Source organism: Oncorhynchus gorbuscha, linkage group LG08 (assembly GCF_021184085.1).
Source record: "Oncorhynchus gorbuscha isolate QuinsamMale2020 ecotype Even-year linkage group LG08, OgorEven_v1.0, whole genome shotgun sequence".
Lineage (NCBI taxonomy): Eukaryota > Metazoa > Chordata > Actinopteri > Salmoniformes > Salmonidae > Oncorhynchus > Oncorhynchus gorbuscha.
The window spans coordinates 31,750,664-31,775,421 of NC_060180.1; the positions used below are offsets into that span (position 1 = coordinate 31,750,664).

At 43.7% G+C, this 24,758-nt stretch overlaps 1 protein-coding gene across 7 annotated transcripts in view; it reads left to right on the forward strand.

The window, feature by feature from the left end:
- fgfr2 (fibroblast growth factor receptor 2) overlaps positions 1-24,758 on the forward strand; it is a 111,569-nt gene that overhangs the window by 17,228 nt on the left and 69,583 nt on the right. For 5 of the 7 annotated variants that reach the window (XM_046359172.1, XM_046359170.1, XM_046359171.1 and 2 more), the window contains exons 3-4: positions 10,234-10,503; positions 11,084-11,158. The exons of 1 other annotated variant lie outside the window; for it this stretch is intronic. In XM_046359172.1, coding sequence (XP_046215128.1) covers positions 10,234-10,503; positions 11,084-11,158 — 345 coding nt within the window. The remainder of the gene's footprint in view (positions 1-10,233; positions 10,504-11,083; positions 11,159-24,758) is intronic. One more of the 7 variants, XM_046359173.1, reaches the window with a different exon arrangement.

The following is a 24,758-nucleotide window of genomic DNA, read 5'->3' on the forward strand; positions in this document are numbered from 1 at the left end:
GAAGTGCGCACCCTCACCGGAATGCGCTACAAACACTACAGCCAAAATGGGAGCCACTTACAAAAACAACAAATTCTAGCTAATTTTTCAAAAAACAAGCCTTAAACTCTTTCTAAAGACTTTTGACATCTAGTGGAAGCCCTAGGAACTGCAATCTGAGAGGTATTACTTTTATATACCCATTGACAGCCCCTAATTAGAGTGAAGAGACGGAAAAAATAATAGTCCTGAGATTTAAGTTAAAAGACAGAGAGAGAACACTGAAAAAGGGGAGATAGGCAGCCTATAGCATAATTTGAGGCATGTGTGTCAGTGTGTGCGTGTGTAACCAGTGCTGTGCTGCACCGCTGTAATTCTGCGTTGTGTGTGTGGTTGATTGAGACTATAGACATTGACTGGAGATCAGGTTGTTTTAATTCATCAGAATTCACTCTCTGCATCCTGCATCCAAAAGAAAATAAAACATTTGTAGAGCACATATGTTCTACGAATCGTCGCCCCTTTCTCTCATAGTGCATCAAAATGAGTACGGCCTCTCTTTATTATGCATCAACACATAACATATATTTTACATAGATAAAACCACATACCTGCATCACCCCAAAAATAAAACATTTGTAGAGCCACATATGTTCCGCGAATCGTCGCCTCTTTCGACAACAGATGCACAATACAAGGGACTGTGATCATTCGATGAGCTATCCATCGTTCACACATACAATAGCCTGCTAATACCTTAGCTAGCTATTAACCACATGTTGAAATCGGAATGTAACCCTAAAAAGTACAATCACAAGTGCATCTTAACAATACCATCCACTTATGAGTAACCTCTAAATATACAACATTATTTATGAACAAAACACTGTGTTTTTGCTTTGTGCTTAAAATAATCAAACTTTTATGACGACAGAAAAAGCTTGCCTCCCTCTCATAGTGCATCAAAATGATTTGAACACAAGCACGCAGGGCAAAACGTAAGTACACACTCCCCTACTCCCAGGATGCAGGAATGCATAATAACAAGTCAACATGCGATGTTAATATATCAACCTGGATGCTTATGCGTGTGTGTGTACACTTTGTAACGACTTTCAGTCCTACCATCCCATTATCCACTAAACTAAAGGCGAGAGAGTTGGGCGGGAAGAGCTTGCTGGTTTACAGCAGTGTCTTGTTTTATGATCACACACATTTTTAGAAAATCCCACTGCTCTCTATGTACGTATCTCATGCTCCTTTGATACTTGTACTGTTGGTGCTTAGTCTGCTCACAGATATGACAGACAGTTGGACAGATGGAGTGAGAAAGACAGATAGACGAGTGTATTCTGGTGTGCGAATTGGTTGCAGCACTTTTTCCGTAGTCTCTCAGGGAGCATGATTACTTCTTGTCAGGATGGTGTGAATGAAGAGAGGAGAGAGAGGAGTGAGACAGCGCCAGTCTGTCACACTTGATAGACATGCTAATAATAACTGTCACCAAGGGGGGGAGAGAGCGAGAGAGAGAAAGAGAAGACAGGCTATATGCCCACTGCCCACAAAATGAGGTGCAAACTGGGATGCACTTCCTAAACTCCTGGCAAATTTATGACCATAGAGACACATATTTCCCTGAGATTACACAGACCCACAAAGAATTTGAAAACAAATCCAATATTGATAAACTCCCATATCAGGTGAAATAACAGTGTGCTACGACAGCAACAAGAATTGTGACCTGTTGCCCCCAGAGAACGGCAACAAATGGAACACAAACACCATTGTAAATCAAATCAAATTAGACTGTCACGTGCGCCAAATACAACAAGTGTAGACCTTACCGTGAAATGCCTACTTACAAGCCCTTAACCAACAGTGCAGTTCAAGAAGAGTTAAGAAAATATTTACCAAATAAACGAAAGTAAAAAATAATCAAAAGTAACACAATAAAATAACAATAACGAGGCTATATACAGGGAGTGCTGGTACCGAGTCAGTGTGCAGGGGTACAGGTTAGTTGAGGTAATTTGTACATGGTAGGGGTGAAGTGACTATGCATAGATAATAAACAGCGAGTAGCAGCAGGGGGGGTGTCAATGTAAATAGTCCGGTGGCCAGTTGATTAATTGTTCAGCAGTCTTATGGGTTGGGGGTAGAAGCTGTCAAGGAGCCTTTCGGTCTGAGACTTGGTGCTCCGGTACCGTTTGCCATGCGACAGCAGAGAGAACAGTCAATGACTTCGATGACTGGAGTCTCTGACAATTTTATGGATTTACCTCTGACACCGCCTATTATATAGGACCTGGATGGCAGGAAGCTTGGCCCCAGTGATGTACTGGGCCGTACGCACTACCCTCTGTAGCTCCTTACGGTCAGATGCCGAGCAATAGCCATAGCAGGCGGTGATGCAACCGGTCAGGATGCTCTCGATGGTGCAGCTGTAGAACTGTTTGAGGACCTGGGGACCCATACAAAATCTTTTCAGTCTCCAGGGGGGGAAAGGTTTTGTTGTGCCCCCTTCAAGACCATCTTAGTGTGTTTGGACCATGATATGGACACCAAGGAACTTGAAACTCTCATCCCGCGCCACTACTTCCCCATCGAAGTTAATGGGGGCCTGTTTGGCCCGCCTTTTCCAGTAGTCTACCATCAGCTACTTTGTCTTACTCACATTGAGGGAGTGGTTGTTGTCCAGGCACCACACTGCCAGTTCTCTGACCTCTCTCATTATTGTTGGTGATCGGCCCTACCACTGTTGTGTCAGCAAACTTAACGATGGTAATGGAGTCGTGTTTGGCCACGCTGTCGTGGGTGAGCAGGGAGTACAGGAAGGGACTAAGTACATCTGAGGGCATAGCGGGATTTCTTATAGGCGTCCGGATTAGTGTCCCACTCCTTGAAAGCAGCTGATCTAGCTTTTAGCTCGATGCGGATGTGGCCTGTAATCCATGGCTTCTGGTTGGGGTATGTACGTACTGTCACTGTGGGGGGACGTCTTCGATGCACTTATTGATGAAGCCGATGACTGAGGTGGTATTACACCTCAATGTCATTGGATGAATCCCGGAACATATTCCAGTCTGTACCAACAAAACAGTCCTGTAGCGTAGCATCCACATCATTTGACCACTTCCGTATTGAGCGAGTCACTGGTACTTCCTGTTTTAGTTTTATCTTGTAAGCAGGAATCAGGGGGATAGAATTATGGTCAGATTTGCCAAATGGAGGGTGGGGGAGAGCTTTGTATGCATCTGTGTAGAGTAAAGGTGGTCTAGAGTTTGCTTTCCCTCTGGTTGTACATGTGACATGCTGGTAAAAATTTGGTAAAACTGATTTAAGTTTGCCTGCATTAAAGTTAACTAGGAGCGCCGCTTCTGGATGAGCATTTTCTTGTTTGCTTATGGCCTTATACAGCTCGCTGAGTGCTTTCTTAGTGTCAGGATCAGTCTGTGGTGGTAAATAGACGGCTACGAATAATATAGATAAGAACTCTCTTGGTATATAGAGTGGTCTACAGCTTATCGTAAGGTACTCTATCTCAGGCGAGCAATACCTCAAAACTTCTTTATTAGACTTGTTACCTGTGGTCCTTAAATGAAACTGGTACGTATTTTCGTTAATCACAATTTTGGTCTTTAATCCAGGGCCGACAGACAATTCCTTACTTTTAATGTTTTTTTAAAACTGAAATTGCAACCAACTTTCCGTGGTTTGTTATAAAAAATAACAATATTTTGGAAATGATTTTGTTTCAAATAACCAAAAGTGAGTGATTGTAATGTAAATAATGGCGAAACGGCCATTCTTGAAAATGGGGTGAGACTTCTTACTTATATGTAAATAAAGCCAGTTTGTTATTTAGAATGATTTGTTTCTGTTTTTAGAGGGAGAGAAACCAAAAGCCCACTGTGCGTATTTTTCGAAATTCCTCATTCCAAGTCAAGTGAAAATCCCCCATTGTATATTCCCAAGTTCTCTTTTAACTCCAGGACCACCAACAGTTTGTTGTTGTTGTTGCCTGATGCAGGACTCTAGTGCCAGAGGAGAGACTATTAGACTAAAAAATGCCTCCATTAATTGCCACAGTTTAGACTATCGATAGATCAGCGCTCTAACTGCTCCTTGCGATAGTATGGTGCAATGACAGAATGCCACCATCTACCACTAACGGTCGCGACACAAGCTCGTAACTTTTAAAGGAAGAATCACTGTATCTGACAAGGATAAAGAAATGCATGTCGGTGTCATAGCATGCAGCCAGCATCTCTCTCTCTCTCTTTCTGGGGCTAGACCTAGGCTTCTTTTCCTTTAAACATATTTTTCAATATTAAAATCATATAGTGGACGCCTACGACCATAGGCCTATGCATGCAATACCCTGATGCATTTAGGGCTCAAATCTCCGACAGCTGAACCATGAGGTGGACAATTATTATTTTAGGTAAGTAAAAACCAATAAAACAATTGGCTTTAAAGTTTTGCAATTTGCTAGACATTGAAACACAAGGAATAGTGTTTTTATAATTAAGTTATAGGCTGTTTTTAAGGACACATACTGTAAATGTGGCTCATCTAGCAAATATCCCTTGGTTATTGATGGCGCTGGCTGCTTGGGTTACGCACCCAATGCATATGGACGTCGGTACATTTCTCAAATGTCATTTGGACGGCGTCAAATTTTCCTGGCAGAAACCCTGGTGGGTGTGTGTGTTTCAAGGTGTGATTGTGGTGGTCCCCATGGTTCACATGAATAGTTGGGAATCCTGAAGGTGTCAACAGGTTTAGCGATGGGATCAGGGTCAGGTCAACAGTGTCATGGGGGGAGGAAAAGGACAGGAGGAGGGGAAGAGGACGTGAAAGAGCGGAATGAGGGAGGAGAGGCCTTCATGGAGAGGGACAAAATGCACACAAAGCGGTTTTGTACGTTAACTATTTGCACATCGTTACAACACTGTATATAGACATAATATGACATTTGAAATGTCTTTATTATTTTTGGAACTTCTGTGAGTGTAATGTTTACTGTTAATTTGTATTGGTTATTTCACTTTTGTTTATTATCAACTTCACTTGCTTTGGCAATGTTAACATAAGTTTCCCATGCCACTAAAGCCCTTAAATTGAAATTTAATTGATATAGAACACCTAAAAGTAACACTTAAGCATGCCTTTCGAAGTACCACTATTTGGAGTGAGGGAGCCCCTCCCAGTTCTTCTTCTTAGTTTACCCTCCATCTCTGCTTTCATTTTCCCAACACCCATTCTGGGTGTGTGCAATGCATGGTCCCTGTCATAGTATATGTGTAGTATATGACCATCCCCTCTCAGTTCTGGTCATATCGGCTTTCTGTACACCCGTTCTCTCTCTTCTCTCTTCTGTGTTAACAGACAGAGAGAGAGAGGCCTAGCTCCCTAACTGAGGCCAAGGCCTGAATCAGGCAACAGGCTAACACAACAGCTCTTTCCAAAGTCTTTGATTACACAATGGAGGGAAACGCAGATTCAATAACTATTAAATTATTTTTTTATTTTTTATTTATTCAATAACTATTAAATACATTTTTTATTTTACCTTTATTTTACTAGGCAAGTCAGTTAAGAACAAATTCTTATTACAGAGTGGCCCCCACTACTAGGGAAAACAAAAGGTGCTGAATATAGCCCCCATCAAACAACACACACTCTTCTCCAGACCAAACACACTGGGTGGTGGTGTTGGGTAGAGAGGGAAAGGAGTATTATTTCAGGAGTAAAGGAAAGAGAAAAAGTTGTGCTGAGGCACAGGAATGGTAGGGAATGCTTCTATACCTGGGGTTGTAGGTAGCCTAGCGGTTAGAGAGGAAAGCCAGCAACCGGAGGGTTTCTGCATTGAATCCTGGGTCCGGCTGGAAAAATCTGGTGGGAAATTAGCTGGCAACCGAAGGGTATCAAGTCCTATATGCCATTGCCTGCCATTGTGCCCTTGAGCAAGGCACTTAACCTCCCACAACAACAGCTCCTCGGGCGCCCAGTGTGTCAGCCCCTGTACATCTCCAAAAAGCTGTATACTGTATGTATGTGTGTCTTGCAGAGGGGTTGGGTTTAGCCTAGTGGTTAGAGCGTTGGACTAGTAACCGCAAGGTTGCAAGTTCAAACCCCCGAGCTGACAAGGTACAAATCTGTCATTCTGCCCCTGAACAGGCAGTTAACCCACTGTTCCTAGGCCGTCATTGAAAATAAGAATTTGTTCTTAACTGACTTGCCTGGTTAAATAAAATAAATAAAAAACGTGGGAACAAAAATGTCAGTTTGTATGCGACTGACCAATAAAGTAATCTTCATCAACTATGCCTGTAAATATTAGTGTACAATTAGCCAAATGTAGACAGTCAGCCAAAATACACTTTAGACACACACAGAACTGGAGATTTTAATAAATGTTTTCCTTGTTGTTGGGAGTTTATTTTCCCCTTAAATCCTTTTTATCTTTCCTAGATCAGCCCCTTTCCTGAGAAAGAACACACATGCACAGACATGCACACACACAAACACAGTGTTTTGCTCATCGTTAAACTTCCAAAAATCTTGCACCTCTGCCAAGTTTTTTACATTTTTTTTAATAAAAGGGTTTTGGTTTTGCTGAGTGTTGAGATCTGTAGACTGAGTTGATCCAGAGAATCCTCTCTCTCTCTCTCTCTCTCTCTCTCTCTCTCTCTCTCTCTCTCTCTCTCTCTCTCTCTCTCTCTCTCTCTCTCTCTCTCTCTCTCTCTCTCTCTCTCTCTCTCTCTCTCTCTCTCTCTCTCTCTCTCTCTCTCTCTCTCTCTCTCTCTCTCTCTCTCTCTCTCTCTCTCTCTCTCTCTCTCTCTCTCTCTCTCTGTGTGTGTGTGTGGGTCACGCCGGTGCTAAATCGTGGCTGCCACTGCAAACAAAACTGTGTTTTGTGGGGGTGGAAAGATGTATGCCCCAGAAAGACCCCATCTTCTGCCACCCGCAGGAAGACCCTGCATTTACCCACTCCCCCCAGCTAACTTTTTCCTAAGGGAAACACTTGTGTGTAGGTGTTATGTCAGAATGTGTGGGAGAGCCTGGGGGTGCCTGGGCCTGGATTCAATATACATTGCAATATGCAATTTACATTGGCATCATATCAGTGTCTAAACCATTAGCCTAATGGTTTTTCATGCTCACTCGTAATGCGTTCAGAAAGGTGGATTGAATCCATGCAGCTGTGGCATCACAGAGAGACATGGGAACAGGAATGGGAGTGAAGTTCTAAAGGTTAGTTTGGGTCAGGATCGACAGTCCACAGGAATGGGCAGTACAGGGGGTGGGGGGTTAACAATATGTCATGCATTTCATTTAAAAAAAGCCACTGCCAGTCACTACTTTACCTCAGATGCCAACGTACGTCAGGGAATGATGAAGCCTTCAAGAGAAGAATTGCAACGTGTCGTTGCAGCCTAGGACACATCACTAACATTAGAGTCATTAACAGGATAGAGCGATGTTTTTGCTAAAGTTAATAGATGTCTTTGACAATGAGGAAACGGATTACACGGCTTGTAAAAAATGCAGCGGTTTAATCAAATACCAACCGGAGACAAGCGGCCTGAAGCGGCATCGCTGCTCTAGTACCAACAACGTTACCGGTCAAGCCCAATTGTTTGCGTATTTATCTAAACCCATGCCATCTGAGGTAAAGAGTAGGGTGGCAGATATGTGCGGCATTTAATCTTGTTGAGGCCAAATGTTTCGAAATCGTGACCCAACGTCCCATATCCATGAGTTCATCCGACTCTGGGTAAGTAGAAGGGCTGCCTTCATTGCCAAAATCACGTAATGTGGTTGTTATCAGCTGTGTGTGCAGGCAAGTGTCTTATTTATGAGTGCTATGCAGCAGCCAAACGGAGCAGTTGCTATGGCTACACACATGCAGAGCAGGGGACAGACAGACGAGTAGCTGAAGCAGGAAGTTATTCCTTTTTTATGTGTGGAAAAATTAGCACGGGACAGGATGGGAGTGAATTTTGATCGGGATAGGATAGGGAAGTACCCGGGGTTATATAACTGTTGCAGGATCAGGACAGTACCGGGAAAATTTTGACAAGACGGGACAGGAATTAATTTTCACTCCCGTGTCAACGTATAGGTAGCATCTCAAAAGGCACACTATTTCCAATATAGTGCACCAATTTTGACCAGGGCACATAGTTCCAAAGTAAGGCTCTGGTCGCATATGGCTCTAGCCAAAAGTAATGCACTGCAGTACCAGTCAATAGTTTGGACACACCTACTCATTCAAGGGTTTTTCTTTATGTATACTATGTTCTACTTTGTAGAATAATAGTGAAGACATCAAAACTATGAAATAACACCTATGGAATCATGTAGTAACCAAAACGGTGTTAAACAAATCAAAATGTATTTTATATTTGACATTCTTCAAAGTAGCCACCTTTTGCCTTGATGACAGCTTTGCACACTCTTGGCATTCTCTCAACCTGCTTCATGAGGCAGTCACCTGGAATGCATTTCAATTAACAGGTGTGCCTTTTTAGAAGTTAATTTGTGGAATTTCTTTCCTTCTTAATGCGTCTGAGCCAATCAGTTGTCTTGTGACAAGGTAGGGGTGGTATGCAGAAGATAGCCCTATTTTGTAAAAGACCAAGTCCATATTATGGCAAGAACAGCTCAAATAAGCAAAGTTAAACGACAGTCCATCATTACTCTTAAAACAAGAAGGCCAGTCAATCCGGAAATTAAGACAAGAAGGCCAGTCAATCCGGAAAATGTCAAGACCTTTGAAAGTGCAGTCGCAAAAACCATCAAGCCCTATGATGAAACTGGCTCTCATGAGAACCACCACAGTAAAGAAAGACCCAGAGTTACCTCTGCTGCCGAGGATAAGTTCATTAGAGTTACCAGCCTCAGAAATTGCAACCCAAATAAATGCCCAAAAGTAACAGACACCTCACAACATCAACTGTTCAGAGCAGACTGTGTGAATCGGGCCTTCATGGTCGAATTGCTGTAAAGAAGGCCAAGAAACATGAGCAATGGACATTAGACCAGTGGAAATCTGCTCTTTGGTCTGATGAGTCCAAATTTGAGATGTTTGGTTCCTACCGCCATGTGAGATGCAGAGTAGGTAAACAGATGATCTCCGCACGTGTGGTTCCACCGTGAAGAATGGAGGAGGAGGTGTGATGGTGCGGCGGTGCTTTGCTGGTGACACTGTCAGTGATTTATTTAGAATTCAAGGAACACTTACCCGGCATGGCTACCACAGCACTCTGCAGCGATACGCCATCCCATCTGGTTTGCGCTTAGTGTCACTATCATTTGTTTTTCAACAAGACAATGACCCAAAACACACCTCCAGGCTGTGTAAGGGCTATTTGACCAAAAAGGAGAGTGATGGAGTACTGCATCAGATGACCTGGCCTCCACAATCACCTGACCTCAACCTCATTGAGATGGTTGGACCACAGAGCGAAGGAAAATCAGCCAACAAGTTGCTCAACATATATGGGAACTCCTTCAAGACTGTTGGAAAATCATTCCAGGTGAAGCTGGTTGAGAGAATGCCAAGAGTGGGGAAAGCTGTCACCAAGGCAAAAAATAAATATATTTTGATTTGTTTAACACTTTTTTGGTTACTACATGATTCCATATGTGTTATTTAATAGTTTTGATGTCTTCACTATTATTCTACATTGTAGAAAATAGTAAAAATAAAGAAAACCCCTTGAATGAGTAGGTGTGTCCAAACTTTTGACTGGTACTGTATATATTTTCATTTTGGAGGTATCTGGCTTTCCCTGCTGTTTCACACTGGCTGCCTGGTATTTCTTCTGAAAGGGAGGTCTGTCTGTCTATCTGTCTGGGCACAATTATTGGTTGTTATTCTTACAGGCTCCACCTCCACACCACTTTCCACTCTCTACCTTCTGCTTTGGGCCATAACTGCATGCGTTACTCATGAAAGTACAACCCAACACAAGATAATGTTTAGAGTGGGGCTGACTGATGGATCCACAAGGGGTTATGGGGTTGATGTCCTAATTTATGGTTTTAAGATGTGTTTGGGCCTCTTCTCTCTCACTGTATCGCTCCTCTTGGCATGATGTTGATTTAAGGGCATCCATGGGGTTATGTGTTTTTTTAGACTATTGCTTATTTCTTATTCTCCCACCTTTTCCCCTGAGTTTCCAACCTCCTTTCTGTGCACAACCCTCCTCACTTTCCTCCTCCCCTTCCTTCGCTCTGCAGAGCCTCCGACCAAATACCAAATCTCTAAGCCCACCGTGTGCTCGGTGCACCCGGGGGAACTGCTGAAGCTCAGCTGCCTTCTGGCTGGGGAGCCCGGGGCCATCACCTGGACTAAGGATGGTTCCACTCTGGGGGCCAACAACCGCACCCTGATAGAACAGGAGGTTCTGCAGATCCGCGACGCCACACCCAAGGACTCTGGGCTGTACGCGTGCAGTACTGTGGGCCCTCAGGGCAGCGACACGCTCTGCTTCATAGTGAACGTCACAGGTGAGTCAGGGTGCCATGAAGGAGGCAGGACAGAGAGTAACCAGCCAGTCAGCCGGCCAGCTTGTCAAGGCAGGACAAGGGCATGGTGTAGGTCTTACAGTATGCTTTTATATTGCTCTGGTTTACACATACGCCGTGTCATGAAAAGGACAGTCAGTGTAGGCAGAGTGGATAGTCGCTGGACTGCAATGTGGCTTCAGCTACTTTACCTGTGAGGGTTCGAGTTGCACCTACATCCCTGTTCTTGGGAGGCGGTGCTGCCTTTGCAATGGTGTAGTTGGGGAATGGCCATGGAAGGGCTGTGGACTGGGTGTTTTTTTTTGTTGGTTCATGTAGTTAATTTATAGTTATTTAGCTTTTCTTACATAGGTTAGTGACTCATGTAAATGTCAATATTTCATCACCTGATCCTCAACACATCAGTGCACGTATGAGCATGTGCTGCAGTGAGCATGTGTGTGTACTGTAGTAGTGTGCATGCATGTGTGTGCCATTTTTAGCAGTGTGAGTGTATATGTTTGGCTGCAGCTGTCCTGAGGGTGCCAGAGATGGCAGTAAGTAACCGTGGTCATCTCTACAGATGCCATCTCGTCTGGGGACGATGAGGACGACACAGAGCGATCGGAGGATGTGGGGGCGGACGGAGAGCAGATAAGTGAGTATGGGCATAGTATTGTGGGGACAGTGTGGGCAGCAGAGGCCATGACTATTGTCTTCTGTAGTGGGGGCCTGTGGGCAATATCTGAACTCAGCAAAAAGTTCAATTTTTTGGGTTGTTTTTAACCTCTTTGTTATATGATAACACTGTTGTGGAACTGGGGGCAAAGGCTTGGACTATCGACCATGAGATCAAATGTCATCATGACTAAAGTTACTTTTTAAAATTCTACGGGAAACAGAGAAGACAGTTGTGTTGTATGTATATGGCCTAATCTGGTTATTTTATATTATTTAAAATCTCTTGCGAGGTATCAGCTATACCGTTGCGTTCCTCTGTATGTACTGAGTCTGGGAGTCTGTTTGTGCTGTGAATGTGTGTTTGTTCTGAGGGTGTTTGTGACCCACATTCAAAAAGACTACAGTTTAGAATTCTATAATAAAATGTAGTATACTGTGGAATACTATACTACATACTGTAGTATCTCTCGATCATGTGTAGTACTTACTATATAATGTTGTAATATAGTACACATTATTGTATTATCCTGAAATAATACACTGTAGTAAATACTACAGTAATGACCGCAAAAACACTACAGTCCGCGAAAAATACATTTTTATATAGTAAATACGACTGTATATACACTTAGGTTTTTTTCACAGGCATACACACAATATCCTATAATGTCAAATTGGAATGATGTTTTTTCAAATTTTTACAAATTGACCCCTTTGTTATGGCAAGCCTAAATAGGTTCAGGAGCAGAAATTTTCTTAACAAGTCACAAAACAAGTTGCATGGATTCACTCTTTGTGCAATAATAGTGTTTAACATTACTACTTCATCTCTGTACTGCACACTATACAATCTGTAAGATCCCTTGATCAAGCAGTGAATTTCAAACACCGATTTAACCACAAAAACCAGAAAGGTTTTCCAATACCTCTTGAAGGGCACCTATTAGTAGATGGGTAAAAAAAAAGCAGATGTTGAATATCCCTTTGACTATGGTGAAATTATTGATTACACTTTGGATGGTCTCTCAATATATCTTCAGACACCAATGGAGGATCCCGAGGGGAGGACTGCTCATACTAATGGCTGGAAAGATGCCAATGGAATGGCCTCAAACCATGTGTTTGGGGTATTTGACACCATTCCAGAAATTCTGCTCTAGCCGTTACCACTAGCCCATCCTCCCCAATTAAGGTTACACCAACCTCCTGTGTCAGACACTACAAAGACACAGGCCTTCCTAACTCAGGAAGGAAACCACTCAGGGATTTCACCATGAGGCCAATGGTGACTTTAAATATAGTGGGGCAAAAAATTATTTAGTCAGCCACCAATTGTGCAAGTTCCCCACTTAAAAAGATGAGAGAGGCCTGTAATTTTCATCATAGGTACACTTCAACTATGACAGACAAAATGAGGAAAAAACATCCAGAAAATCACATTGTATAATTTTTTATTAATTTATTTGCAAATTCTACTTGAAAAGCTATAGCAAGACCTGAAAATGGTTGTCTAGCCATGATCAACATTTTGGAAGTATACTGGACAATTGTTGCACAATCCAGGTTTGGAAAGCTCTTAGAGACTTACCCGGAAAGACTCAACACTGCAATCAATGCCAAGGTGCTTCTACAATGTATTGTCTAAGGGGTGTGAATACTTATCTAAATTAAATGTTAGTGTATTTCATTTTCAATAAATTCGCAAACATTTCTAAAAACATGTTTTCACTTTGTATTGTGATTAGATGGGTGAGATTTTTTTTTTTTACTTAACCCATTCCGCAAAATGTGGAATAAGTCAAGGGGTATGAATGCTTTCTAAAGGCACTGTACCTACAGGTTATGGAAAATGTTTTTTTTCTTTTTCATATTTCTCCAGTAGGTTTCCTAAAGGAAAAAGCCTCCACTTCTATTTTAAAGATAATATAAGAAAGACCGTATAGTAAATACTAAATTAATATCCGCAAAAACACTCACTAAATACTACAGTGTACTACAGTCCGCAAAAACACTACAGTAAATACTACAGTATAGTACAGTCTGCAAAAACACCAGTAAGTACTAAAGTATACTACAATCTGAAAAAACACTACCTGAATTACTAAAGTATATACTAGAGTTTTATTTTACTACAGTATTTATACTATAGTTAACTGTAAATACTACAGTATACTTTTTTTTCTTCATTATTTTATTTTACTGGGCAAGTCAGTTAAGAACAAATTCTTATTTACAATGACGGCCTACACCGGCCAAACCCGGATGACGCTGGGCTAATTGTGTGCCGCACAATGGGACTCCCAATCACTGTAGTGACGCCTCTAGCACTGAGATGCAGTGCCTTAGGTTGCTGCGCCACTCAGGAGCTACATTATACTACAGTAAAAACTACAGTCAGCAAAACACTACAGTTATTACTATTGTATTTATACCATCGTATACTATTGTATTTTTTTAATGTCGGGAGCACCTGGGGTAGTCAGGCCATATCTCTATCAGCCCTTCTAGGCACTCTAGGGAAGAAGAATTCCTAGCATTCCTGCTGTAGCCGGAATCTCTCAGGTTGTCAGGCCCGAAGGAGCCAGTCAGCTGGACTCATCCATTATGTAAACTCTCATCTGGACTGGGTTAGGGAAATGATGGGGGATGGGCTTTGTGTAGTGTGTGTGTGAGAGTGTATAGTGCATTCAGAAAGTATTCTGACCCCTTCACTTTATCCACATTTTGTTGTTATGTTGATCAACCTTGAGATGTTTATACAACCCGATTGGAGTCCACCTGTGGTACATTTGAATTGATTTGACATGATTTGGAAAGGCACACACCTGTCTATATAAGGTCCCGCAGTTGACAGTGCCTATCAGAGCAAAAACCAAGCCATGCAGTCGAAGGAATTGTCCGTACAGCTTCGATACAGGATTGTGTCGAGGCACAGATCTGGGGAAGGGTACAAAAATATTTCTGCAGCATTGAAGGTCCCCAAGAACACAGCGGCCTCCATCATTCTTAAATTGAAGAAGTTTGTAACCACCAAGACTCTTCCTAGAGCTGGCCGTCCAGCCAAACTGAGCAATCGGGGGAGAAGGGCCTTGGTCACTAAGGTGACCAAGAACCATTTGGTCACTCTGACAGAGCTCCAGAGTTCCTCTGTGGAGTTGGGAGAACTTTCCAGAAGGACAACAATCTCTGCGGCACTCCACCAATCAGGTCTTTATGGTAGAGTGGTCAGACGGAAGCCACTCCTCAGTAAAAGGCACATGACAGCCCACTTGGAGTTTGCCAACAGGCACCTAAAGGTTTCTCAGACCATGGGAAATAAGATTCTCTGGTCTGATGAAACCAAGATTGAACTCTTTGGCCTGAATGCCAAGCGTCACATCTGGAGGAAACCAAGTGAAGCGGTGAAGCATGGTTGTGACAGCATCATGCTGTGGGGATGTTTTTCAGCGGAGGGGCCTTCAAGACTAGTTAGAATCGAGGGAATAAACGGAGCAAAGTACAGAGAGACGGAGCAAAGTACATAGAGATCCTTGATGAAAACCTGCTCCAGAGCACTCAGGACCTCAGACTGGGGTGAAGGTTCATCTTCCAACAGAACAACGACCCTAAGCACACAGCCAAGACAACGCAGGAGTGGCCTCTGGAGAGACCTGAAAATAGCTGTGCAGCGATGCTCCCCATCCAACCTGACAGAGCTTGAGAGGATCTGCAGTGAAGAATGGGAGACATTCTCCAAATACAGCTGTGCAAAGATTGTAGCATCATACCCAAGAAGACTAGAGGCTGAAAAACAGTACTGAGTAAATGGTCTGAATACTTACGTAAATATTTCCGTTTAAAAAAAAAATATATATTTGCAAACATTTTTTTTAAATTTAAATATTTGCTTTGTCATTATGGGGTATTGTTTGTAGATTGATGAGGGGAAAAATCAATTTGATTAATTTGGCTGTAACGTAACAAAATGTGGAAAAAGGGAAGGTTTCTGAATACTTTCCGAGTGCAATGACTGTGTGTGTGTGTGTGTGTGTGTGTGTGTGTGTGTGTGTGTGTGTGTGTGTGTGTGTGTGTGTGTGTGTGTGTGTGTGTGTGTGTGTGTGTGTGTGTGTGTGTGTGTGTGTGTGTGTGTGTGTGTCACAGGACTAAAGTGAAGATGAGAGCTTCCACATCTTCTTAAAATTTTCCACAGGCATCCTGCCTCACTGTGGGCTGAACCCCCCTTTAGGGCCGACTGTAATTACCTGAAATCCATTTAATACGGTGGATAGGAACTCTGCAAGGAGAGGAAAATGGAGAGGAAAAAATTATAATTCTGGTGGTAATAAGCTGTTTGAAAACAGAGTAACAGCTGTTTTGGCAGCTCTGTCCAATTTTCTACTGCTGTTTTTTTCTATGATTTCAAAACCCGGAATATAAAAAAGAAAGAAAGAGGGAAGAGTGGAGGAAAATGAAAAGGAAAAAAAGGGGAAGGTTGAGGCCTTTAACTACAGCGTTCTGGTTTGGATCAGCACCAGCACTTCTCTGTGTACGCTGTGGAGCTCTGTTCCCTGGCCCACTTCTGGAGGGGGGGATGTGGAGTTATGGGAGGGGGAAAAAGGAAGGACATAGGGGGGGTGGGGATTAGGTTTCAGTGTCTGCCTCAGCTTCTACTCTGAACACTTTTATTCCACTTTCTAAAAAAGACATTGAACAACAACACAACACAATCACAACCCGGCCCCCCCCAAAATACAAGGAGAAAAAGTTACGAGCTAAGTTGTACCCACTGCCCAGCATCAGGAGGTTGTGTGTGATTGGAGGAAACAAATAAGGCCCAGCGGAAGGATCATGTTGAAGGCTTTGTTTTTTGGGGGAGCATTGACGTCAGTAGAAGGTCAGAGTGGATGTGGGGTTCCAGTCCCATTGGTTCTGTTGTTCTCTGGTCTGTTAAGGAGATCAACCTTAATTGCTCCCGTTTGTTTTCGTTTGACACATCTGTAGGGTACGTCGACCGGACAGTTGATGTAAAATTACTGGATTTGATGCCTCAATTTGATAAAAGTCTAATATAATTTGCTGTTTTGTTATGTTTGACCTATGTACTGTATATATGTAGCTCTAGTATTGTACTTCTAAATTAATGTCTACAGTATTGGGCAAATTTGTGGATTTCATGCCCTCGTGTTACAACTTTAAGCAATTAGTACTATGATTTGCCACTTATGTTTGTGCCTCACTTCTCATTTTGAATATACAGTACGTTCTTGTTCTAGAATAACATGGGCTTACCCCAGAATGCCACAGAGTAAACAGTGAGATGAGCTGTCCGGATCCAGAGGGCTTAAGGGTCACAGTTCACCCGAGAGAGACGAGCTCCCGACGGGGGCATACACCACCTTAATCTGTCTGTATGGCGGAGTGTTGAAAAAGAGAAGAAGATGGAGAGGGAAAGATGATGAACGTGAGAGAATACTGAATGTCTGTACAGAAAATACGAGTTGAAAGATAGAGGATATGGGGAGACATGGAAAGAGGAGGTGGAGATAGTGAGAGTGAAGGAAAGGGGCTGAAGAGAAGCTAACCAGCCTAATTATAGTGTGTTAGTTCATCCCGGAAGGAAGAGCATGGTTTACTTCTGTATCAAAGTATGTGTGCTGCTCAGTTTGCATGCCAGAGAAAATTATGGGAGGTGACTGACTCCGATAGTATTCCGATTGCACTGGTGGGCGGGAAAGGGAGAGAGGAGTGGGAAGAGAGAGAGGGGTGGAAAGGGAAGCGCAGAGGCCCAAGAACAAGAAGGCTAAACTCCTGTCCATTCCCTCAGTGGTCAATCTGATTGAAGCAAGGTCAGGAGTGTCTCAAAGCCAGTGTAACCCTGGAGTGTTCCCCATGTTCTCCCTGCTCCTGTCGAAGAGATATAGGAAGTGATGGTGGGGTGGCCATTGGTTGTCTTGTTGTTTTGCTCCAAATGTCTCTTCCTCAGTGAGTTCATCTGCTTATGCAATCACTCTCCCAGGTGCAGAGAGAAAAAGAGAGAAACTGAGTAGTGTTTGAGAGAGAGAGCGTGAGAGGGAGATAAAGAGAAGGGTCTTCAGTGAACTACAGCTGACTGAGAGACCGAGGGGGGGGGGGGGGGGGGGAAAGGGAGGGAGGGGTGGAGAGATATGGGGTTAATGAGCTGCTAGCTACTTCCAGACACAATTGAGAGAACAGCTCACTCTGACCATTTTACTTGCCCCAGCAGAGGTGGTTAGGCTGTTTTTATGTTATCCAGAGTGTTGGTGACTGCAACTGTGCTGCTGGCAACAATTTAATTAAGCTTTTTTGCCAATGCTTACTGACACCGGCCATATTCAACGGGTGTTGAGTGTTCGTAAATTTGTCAGTTATTTTGCGCTTTTACCAGCTACGTCTAATGACAGTTTTTGCAGTGACATCATGAACATTCTACTGAAATGGTTACTTGCATAGTGCTGTCTTTTGTTTAGACATGTAGCTAGCTAGCTAGCTAAACAATGAATCATAATCCCAACTCATAACTTTACTACTGTGCTTGTTGTATCTGCAGGTAGCTAACCAAGCAGGTTCAATGTTAGCTAGCTAACATTAGGCAATAACTAGCAATGCAAATGGCTCTGAGATACGAATAATATTACTACACAGATCATACATGTAACGTTAGCTAGCGAGCCAGCCAGATAATGTTAGCTTGCTAGTTAACAGAAGACTTGAAATGAAAATGACTTTCTGACAAAATTAGAAATGTGTAATATCTGAAAATGTAGCTAGCTAGACTCTCTTAACTGTATACATGGATGGACGCATCTCTCTCTCTGTCACAGATGCCATGGTTGCCCTTAGTTTGAAGATGTAATCCGGAGACAGGTGTTTTATACAACAACCTTCTGTGTGTTCTCTTTTCGACTCTGTCTGCATATTTGCAATCAAACGGACAAAATTTTCTTTATCTCCTTAGCTATCATACTCTAATTCCACTGATTTCAAAACTCTGTCCTTCAGAAAGTGGAGAGTAACACTTATTCAGTTCTACTACGTGATATATATAAACAAAAGCAGCATTAGAAAGGATTACCTACATATACTGACCCACTCATGTTATAGACAGAAGTGTGTTACATGGCAGACCAATCCAAACTTCTCTCTCGGCATGTCCGGCCCACTCATTGTCTCAGGCAATCATGGGTAGCGGGAAGGTAGCTGACTTTTTCCATGGCTTAATCAACTAGGCTCATAATTTAGCAATCGTATAAGTTGTATAAGTTACAGATGGCTTACAAGTTTGTTATTAAGGCACATAAATGTTCATATGTTCCAGGAGGCATTTCTGGCCAAAAAACACATTTTATGTTCAAATTGCTCTCCTGTGAAGTTGTGACGCGTGACAAAAGCCTAGTTTCCTGAAATGAGTCACATATGTCCCAATGGGGGTGTGTTTGAATGATGGACCGTGATCAGTGTGTGGGTAACTTACCCTCTACAAACCAAACATTGCTCACTCACAACAAACATGACATTTTTTTCCCCTTCCTGAACATAATGATTATTTACGGGTGATAAATATTCCTTCTCCCCAACATACATATCTTCTCCGATGATAGGAGGATGAAAATTGTAATTTGAGCAGGGTTTGGCTCATTTCAGAAATGTTGAATTGACTCCCATTCAATTCAAGAGTTGAAATTCGAATTGAATTGGCCAACAGGATGTAGAATTTGAGTTTGAGGGACTAAAACGAGACGAGACAAAATTATCTCTGTGACTAAAATATGACTACTAAGTGGACTGGACATGAGTTTTTGGAGAGATGAAGAGCTTTCGGTGATAAGCACAATATTAGCAGCACAGTTCTCTTCAGAAGTGGGAAGGACGCCTCACACCTGGCACAGCCTATATTAAATATCCATCATTAGCACATTAGAGACTGCTGCCTATATACATAGACTTGAAATCACTGGCCACTTTAATAAATCGAACACTAGTTACTTTAATAATGTTGACATATTTTGCATTACACATCTCATATGTATATACTGTATTCTATTCTACTGTATATTAGTCTATGCCGCTCTGACATTGTTCACCCATATATTTATATATTCTTAATTCCATTCCTTTACTTAGATTTGTGTGTATTGGGTATATGTTGTGAAATGGTTAGATATTACTGCACTGTCAGAGCTAGAAACACAAGCATTTCGCTACACCTGCAATAACATCTGCTAAACACTTGTATGTGACCAATCAAATTTGATTTGATTTTATCAGCTGTTGATCTGCTGGAGACAAGTGATGAGTGTGGGCAGACAAGCTCCGCTCCGGCCCCGCTTCCGATTATACACATCGAGCAGGCTATTTTCTTGCTTCACCTTAGCTAACCATCAGCTTTCTCGTCAGCTACCCTTTGCCTGGTTAAGAAACACAAGCTGCTTTATGAAATAAAAACAATAGCAGCATTGAGATTAATAGTAAAACAACAGTCAAGCTATTTCTCTCCAATGAGTAGTCTATAGGAAAGTATGTTTTTGAATTTGTAGTCTTGCCCAACCCTCCCACTTTTCCTCAGAGAAAACAGCTTGATTCTAGCCCTTAAGGCTACCGTTCAAAAGACAGACAGACATTTACATTTAAGTCGTTTAGCAGACGCTCTTATCCAGAGCGACTTACAAATTGGTGCATTCACCTTATGACATCCAGTAGAACAGTCACTTTACAATAGTGCATCTAAATCTTAAAGGGGGGTGAGAAGGATTACTTATCCTATCCTAGGTATTCCTTAAAGAGGTGGGGTTTCAGGTGTCTCCGGAAGGTGGTGATTGACTCCGCTGTCCTGGCGTCGTGAGGGATTTTGTTCCACCATTGGGGGGCCAGAGCAGCGAACAGTTTTGACTGGGCTGAGCGGGAACTGTACTTCCTCAGTGGTAGGGAGGCGAGCAGGCCAGAGGTGGATGAACGCAGTGCCCTTGTTTGGGTGTAGGGCCTGATCAGAGCCTGGAGGTACTGAGGTGCCGTTCCCCTCACAGCTCCGTAGGCAAGCACCATGGTCTTGTAGCGGATGCGAGCTTCAACTGGAAGCCAGTGGAGAGAGCGGAGGAGCGGGGTGACGTGAGAGAACTTGGGAAGGTTGAACACCAGACGGGCTGCGGCGTTCTGGATGAGTTGTAGGGGTTTAATGGCACAGGCAGGGAGCCCAGCCAACAGCGAGTTGCAGTAATCCAGACGGGAGTTGACAAGTGCCTGGATTAGGACCTGCGCCGCTTCCTGTGTGAGGCAGGGTCGTACTCTGCGGATGTTGTAGAGCATGAACCTACAGGAACGGGCCACCGCCTTGATGTTAGTTGAGAACGACATGGTGTTGTCCAGGATCACGCCAAGGTTCTTAGCGCTCTGGGAGGAGGACACAATGGAGTTGTCAACCGTGATGGCGAGATCATGGAACGGGCAGTCCTTCCCCGGGAGGAAGAGCAGCTCCGTCTTGCCGAAGTTCAGCTTGAGGTGGTGATCCGTCATCCACACTGATATGTCTGCCAGACATGCAGAGATGCGATTCGCCACCTGGTCATCAGAAGGGGGAAAGGAGAAGATTAATTGTGTGTCGTCTGCATAGCAATGATAGGAGAGACCATGTGAGGTTATGACAGAGCCAAGTGACTTGGTGTATAGCGAGAATAGGAGAGGGGCTAGAACAGAGCCCTGGGGGACACCAGTGGTGAGAGCGCGTGGTGAGGAGACAGATTCTCGCCACGCCACCTGGTAGGAGCGACCTGTCAGGTAGGACGCAATCCAAGCGTGGGCCGCGCCGGAGATGCCCAACTCGGAGAGGGTGGAGAGGAGGATCTGATGGTTCACAGTATCGAAGGCAGCCGATAGGTCTAGAAGGATGAGAGCAGAGGAGAGAGAGTTAGCTTTAGCGGTGCGGTACGCCTCCGTGATACAGAGAAGAGCAGTCTCAGTTGAATGACTAGTCTTGAAACCTGACTGATTTGGATCAAGAAGGTCATTCTGAAAGAGATAGCGAGAGAGCTGACCAAGGACGGCACGTTCAAGAGTTTTGGAGAGAAAAGAAAGAAGGGATACTGGTCTGTAGTTGTTAACATCGGAGGGATCGAGTGTAGGTTTTTTCAGAAGGGGTGCAACTCTCGCTCTCTTGAAGACGGAAGGGACGTAGCCAGCGGTCAGGGATAAGTTGATGAGCGAGGTGAGGTAAGGGAGAAGGTCTCCGGAAATGGTCTGGAGAAGAGAGGAGGGGATAGGGTCGAGCGGGCAGGTTGTTGGGCGGCCGGCCGTCACAAGACGCGAGATTTCATCTGGAGAGATAGGGGAGAAAGAGGTCAGAGCACAGGGTAGGGCAGTGTGAGCAGAACCAGCGGTGTCGTTTGACTTAGCAAACGAGGATCGGATGTCGTCGACCTTCTTTTCAAAGTGGTTGACGAAGTCATCTGCAGAGAGGGAGGAGGGGGGGGAGGTGGAGGAGGATTCAGGAGGGAGGAGAAGGTGGCAAAGAGCTTCCTAGGGTTAGAGGCAGATGCTTGGAATTTAGAGTGGTAGAAAGTGGCTTTAGCAGCAGAGACAGAGGAGGAAAATGTAGAGAGGAGGGAGCGAAAGGATGCCAGGTCCGCAGGGAGGCGAGTTTTCCTCCATTTCCGCTCGGCTGCCCGGAGCCCTGTTCTGTAAGCTCGCAATGAGTCGTCAAGCCACGGAGCGGGAGGGGAGGACCGAGCCGGCCTGGAAGATAGGGGACATAGAGAGTCAAAGGATGCAGAAAGGGAGGAGAGGAGGGTTGAGGAGGCAGAATCAGGAGATAGGTTGGAGAAGGTTTGAGCAGAGGGAAGAGATGATAGGATGGAAGAGGAGAGAGTAGCGGGGGAGAGAGAGCGAAGGTTGGGACGGCGCGATACCATCCGAGTAGGGGCAGTGTGGGAAGTGTTGGATGAGAGCGAGAGGGAAAAGGATACAAGGTAGTGGTCGGAGACTTGGAGGGGAGTTGCAATGAGGTTAGTGGAAGAACAGCATCTAGTAAAGATGAGGTCGAGCGTATTGCCTACCTTGTGAGTAGGGGGGGAAGGTGAGAGGGTGAGGTCAAAAGAGGAGAGGAGTGGAAAGAAGGAGGCAGAGAGGAATGAGTCAAAGGTAGACGTGGGGAGGTTAAAGTCGCCCAGAACTGTGAGAGGTGAGCCGTCCTCAGGAAAAGAGCTTATCAATGCATCAAGCTCATTGATGAACTCTCCGAGGGGACCTGGAGGACGATAAATGATAAGGATGTTAAGCTTGAAAGGGCTGGTAACTGTGACAGGACCCATAATACTAGCGCTTTGTCTTTCTCTGTCTATCGTGCATTGGCGGGCCGCATTTTACGTTCACAAAGCATATCGCGGGCTGTTCTAAACTAGGCTACTTTCGGACCGGACCATTAACCATTTGTTTAGGCTACACCTTGTTCAGTCATGCTCTCTTATTAACTAGCTATAGCTAACAACCTGGGGTGCGTTCAGCAGGTGACAATGTTTTGGATCTCACGGTAATTACCCATTAATTAACAAACACATTTAGCTTCTCCTGGCTTCCATGCGTAGCCTACAAGCCACTGATGCAGACCGTTGGAACAACTACATTTTAAAACGTCTAATAAATCCATGTAATACAGCATATAGTCATTTTAAGAAGAACAGAATAGCATGCTCTGAGTTGTCGTTATGTTAGGCCCTGATCTGGCTGTGCTTTATGGCTGTGGGATACACTAGTTCATTTAGCAGACAAGATTTGATTAGAATTAAATGGCATGATTTTATATTATGAAGAATACAATTGAACATAGCTGAATAAAATAGAAAGGATATTTTCTCTAAACAATTTGGGGAGGGGGTTCGCACATACAGTTATTCTGTGTTGATAGGCTAACAAAGAAACTGGTACTCCTATATGCTTAATTTCAAGTTATTTATGTAACTTTTTAGTTATGATACAAACTCTGGGCAATATGTTTAGATTTAGATTTTAATATCCAATTTTTTTGTACCCCTTTTTTCCTCCTCAATTGGTAGTTACAGCCTTTTTCTGTTGTGCCCTAGGGCCGAATATAATTATTATTATTCCCTTCTCCCGGCTGGGCGCTCCAAAGCACCTCTGCCTCTCAACGGCTCTCTGTCACGTGATTGGGTCTTTCTCACAGGCTATAAGTGAACACAGAAAATCGGGAACAACTGCGCAAGTTGTTATCCAATTCTGATATTGAAGATATTGGAAGAACTGTACACATTTACTTTTCATCAGCCAACAAGATGAATAGACCTAACGAACAGCAAAAGCATTAGCCTATGTCAATCTACTATCTCCCATGGTACAAAAGTTGACTTTTTCTATTCTGTGCAAGAAATAAATATTTCTAACATAGTTTGGGTGTAAAATATAAAACTGAAATATCACATTTACATAAGTATTCAGACCTTTTATACAATTCTTTGTTGAAGCACCTTTGGCAGCGATTACAGCCTCGAGTCTTCTTGGGTTTGAAGCTAGAAGCTTGGCACACCGGTATTTGGGGAGTTTCTCCCATTCTTCTCTGCATATCCTCTCAAGCTCTGTCAGGTTGGATGGGGAGTGTCTCTGCACAGCTATTTTCAGGTCTCTCCAGAGATGTTCGATCGGGTTCAAGTCCGGGCTATGGCTGGACCACTCTAGGATATTCACAGACATGTCCCGAAGCCACTCCTGCGTTGTCTTGGCTGTGTGCTTAGGGTCGTTGTTCTTTTGGAAGATGAACCTTCCCCCCAGTCTGAGGTCCTGAGCACTCTGGAGCAGGTTTTCATCAAGAATCTCATCATCATCCCCCAAAATATATAGGGGATTGGAAATGATGCAGACAATTACTTTGATGTAGCCACCGGCGCCGACTGAGATGGCCGCCTCGCTTCGTGTTCCTAGGAAACTATGCAGTTTTTTGTTTTTTTACGTGTTATTTCTTACATTAGTACCCCAGGTCATCTTAGGTTTCATTACATACAGTCGAGAAGAACTACTGAATATAAGATCAGCGTCAACTCACCATCAGTACGACCAAGAATATGTTTTCCGCGACGCGGATCCTGTGTTCTGCCTTACAAACAGGACAACGGAATGGATCGCATGCAGCGACCCAAGGAAACGACTCCGAAAAAGAGGGAAACGCGGCGGTGTTCTGGTCAGACTCCGAAAAAGGGCACATCGCGCACCACTTCCCAGTATTCTTCTTGCCAATGTCCAGTCTCTCGACAACAAGGTTGATGAAATCCGAGCAAGGGTGGCATTCCAGAGGGACATCAGAGACTGCAACGTTCTCTGCTTTACGGAGACATGGCTTACTGGGAAAACGCTATCCAGGGCGGTGCAGCCAACGGGTTTCTCCACGCATCGCGCCGACAGAAACAAACATCTATCTGGTAAGAAGAGTGGCGGGGGCGTATGCCTCATGACTAACGGGACATGGTGTGATGAAGGAAACATACAGGAACTCAAATCCTTCTGTTCACCTGATTTAGAATTCCTCACAATCAAATGTAGACCGCATTATCTTCCAAGAGAATTCTCTTCGATTATAATCACAG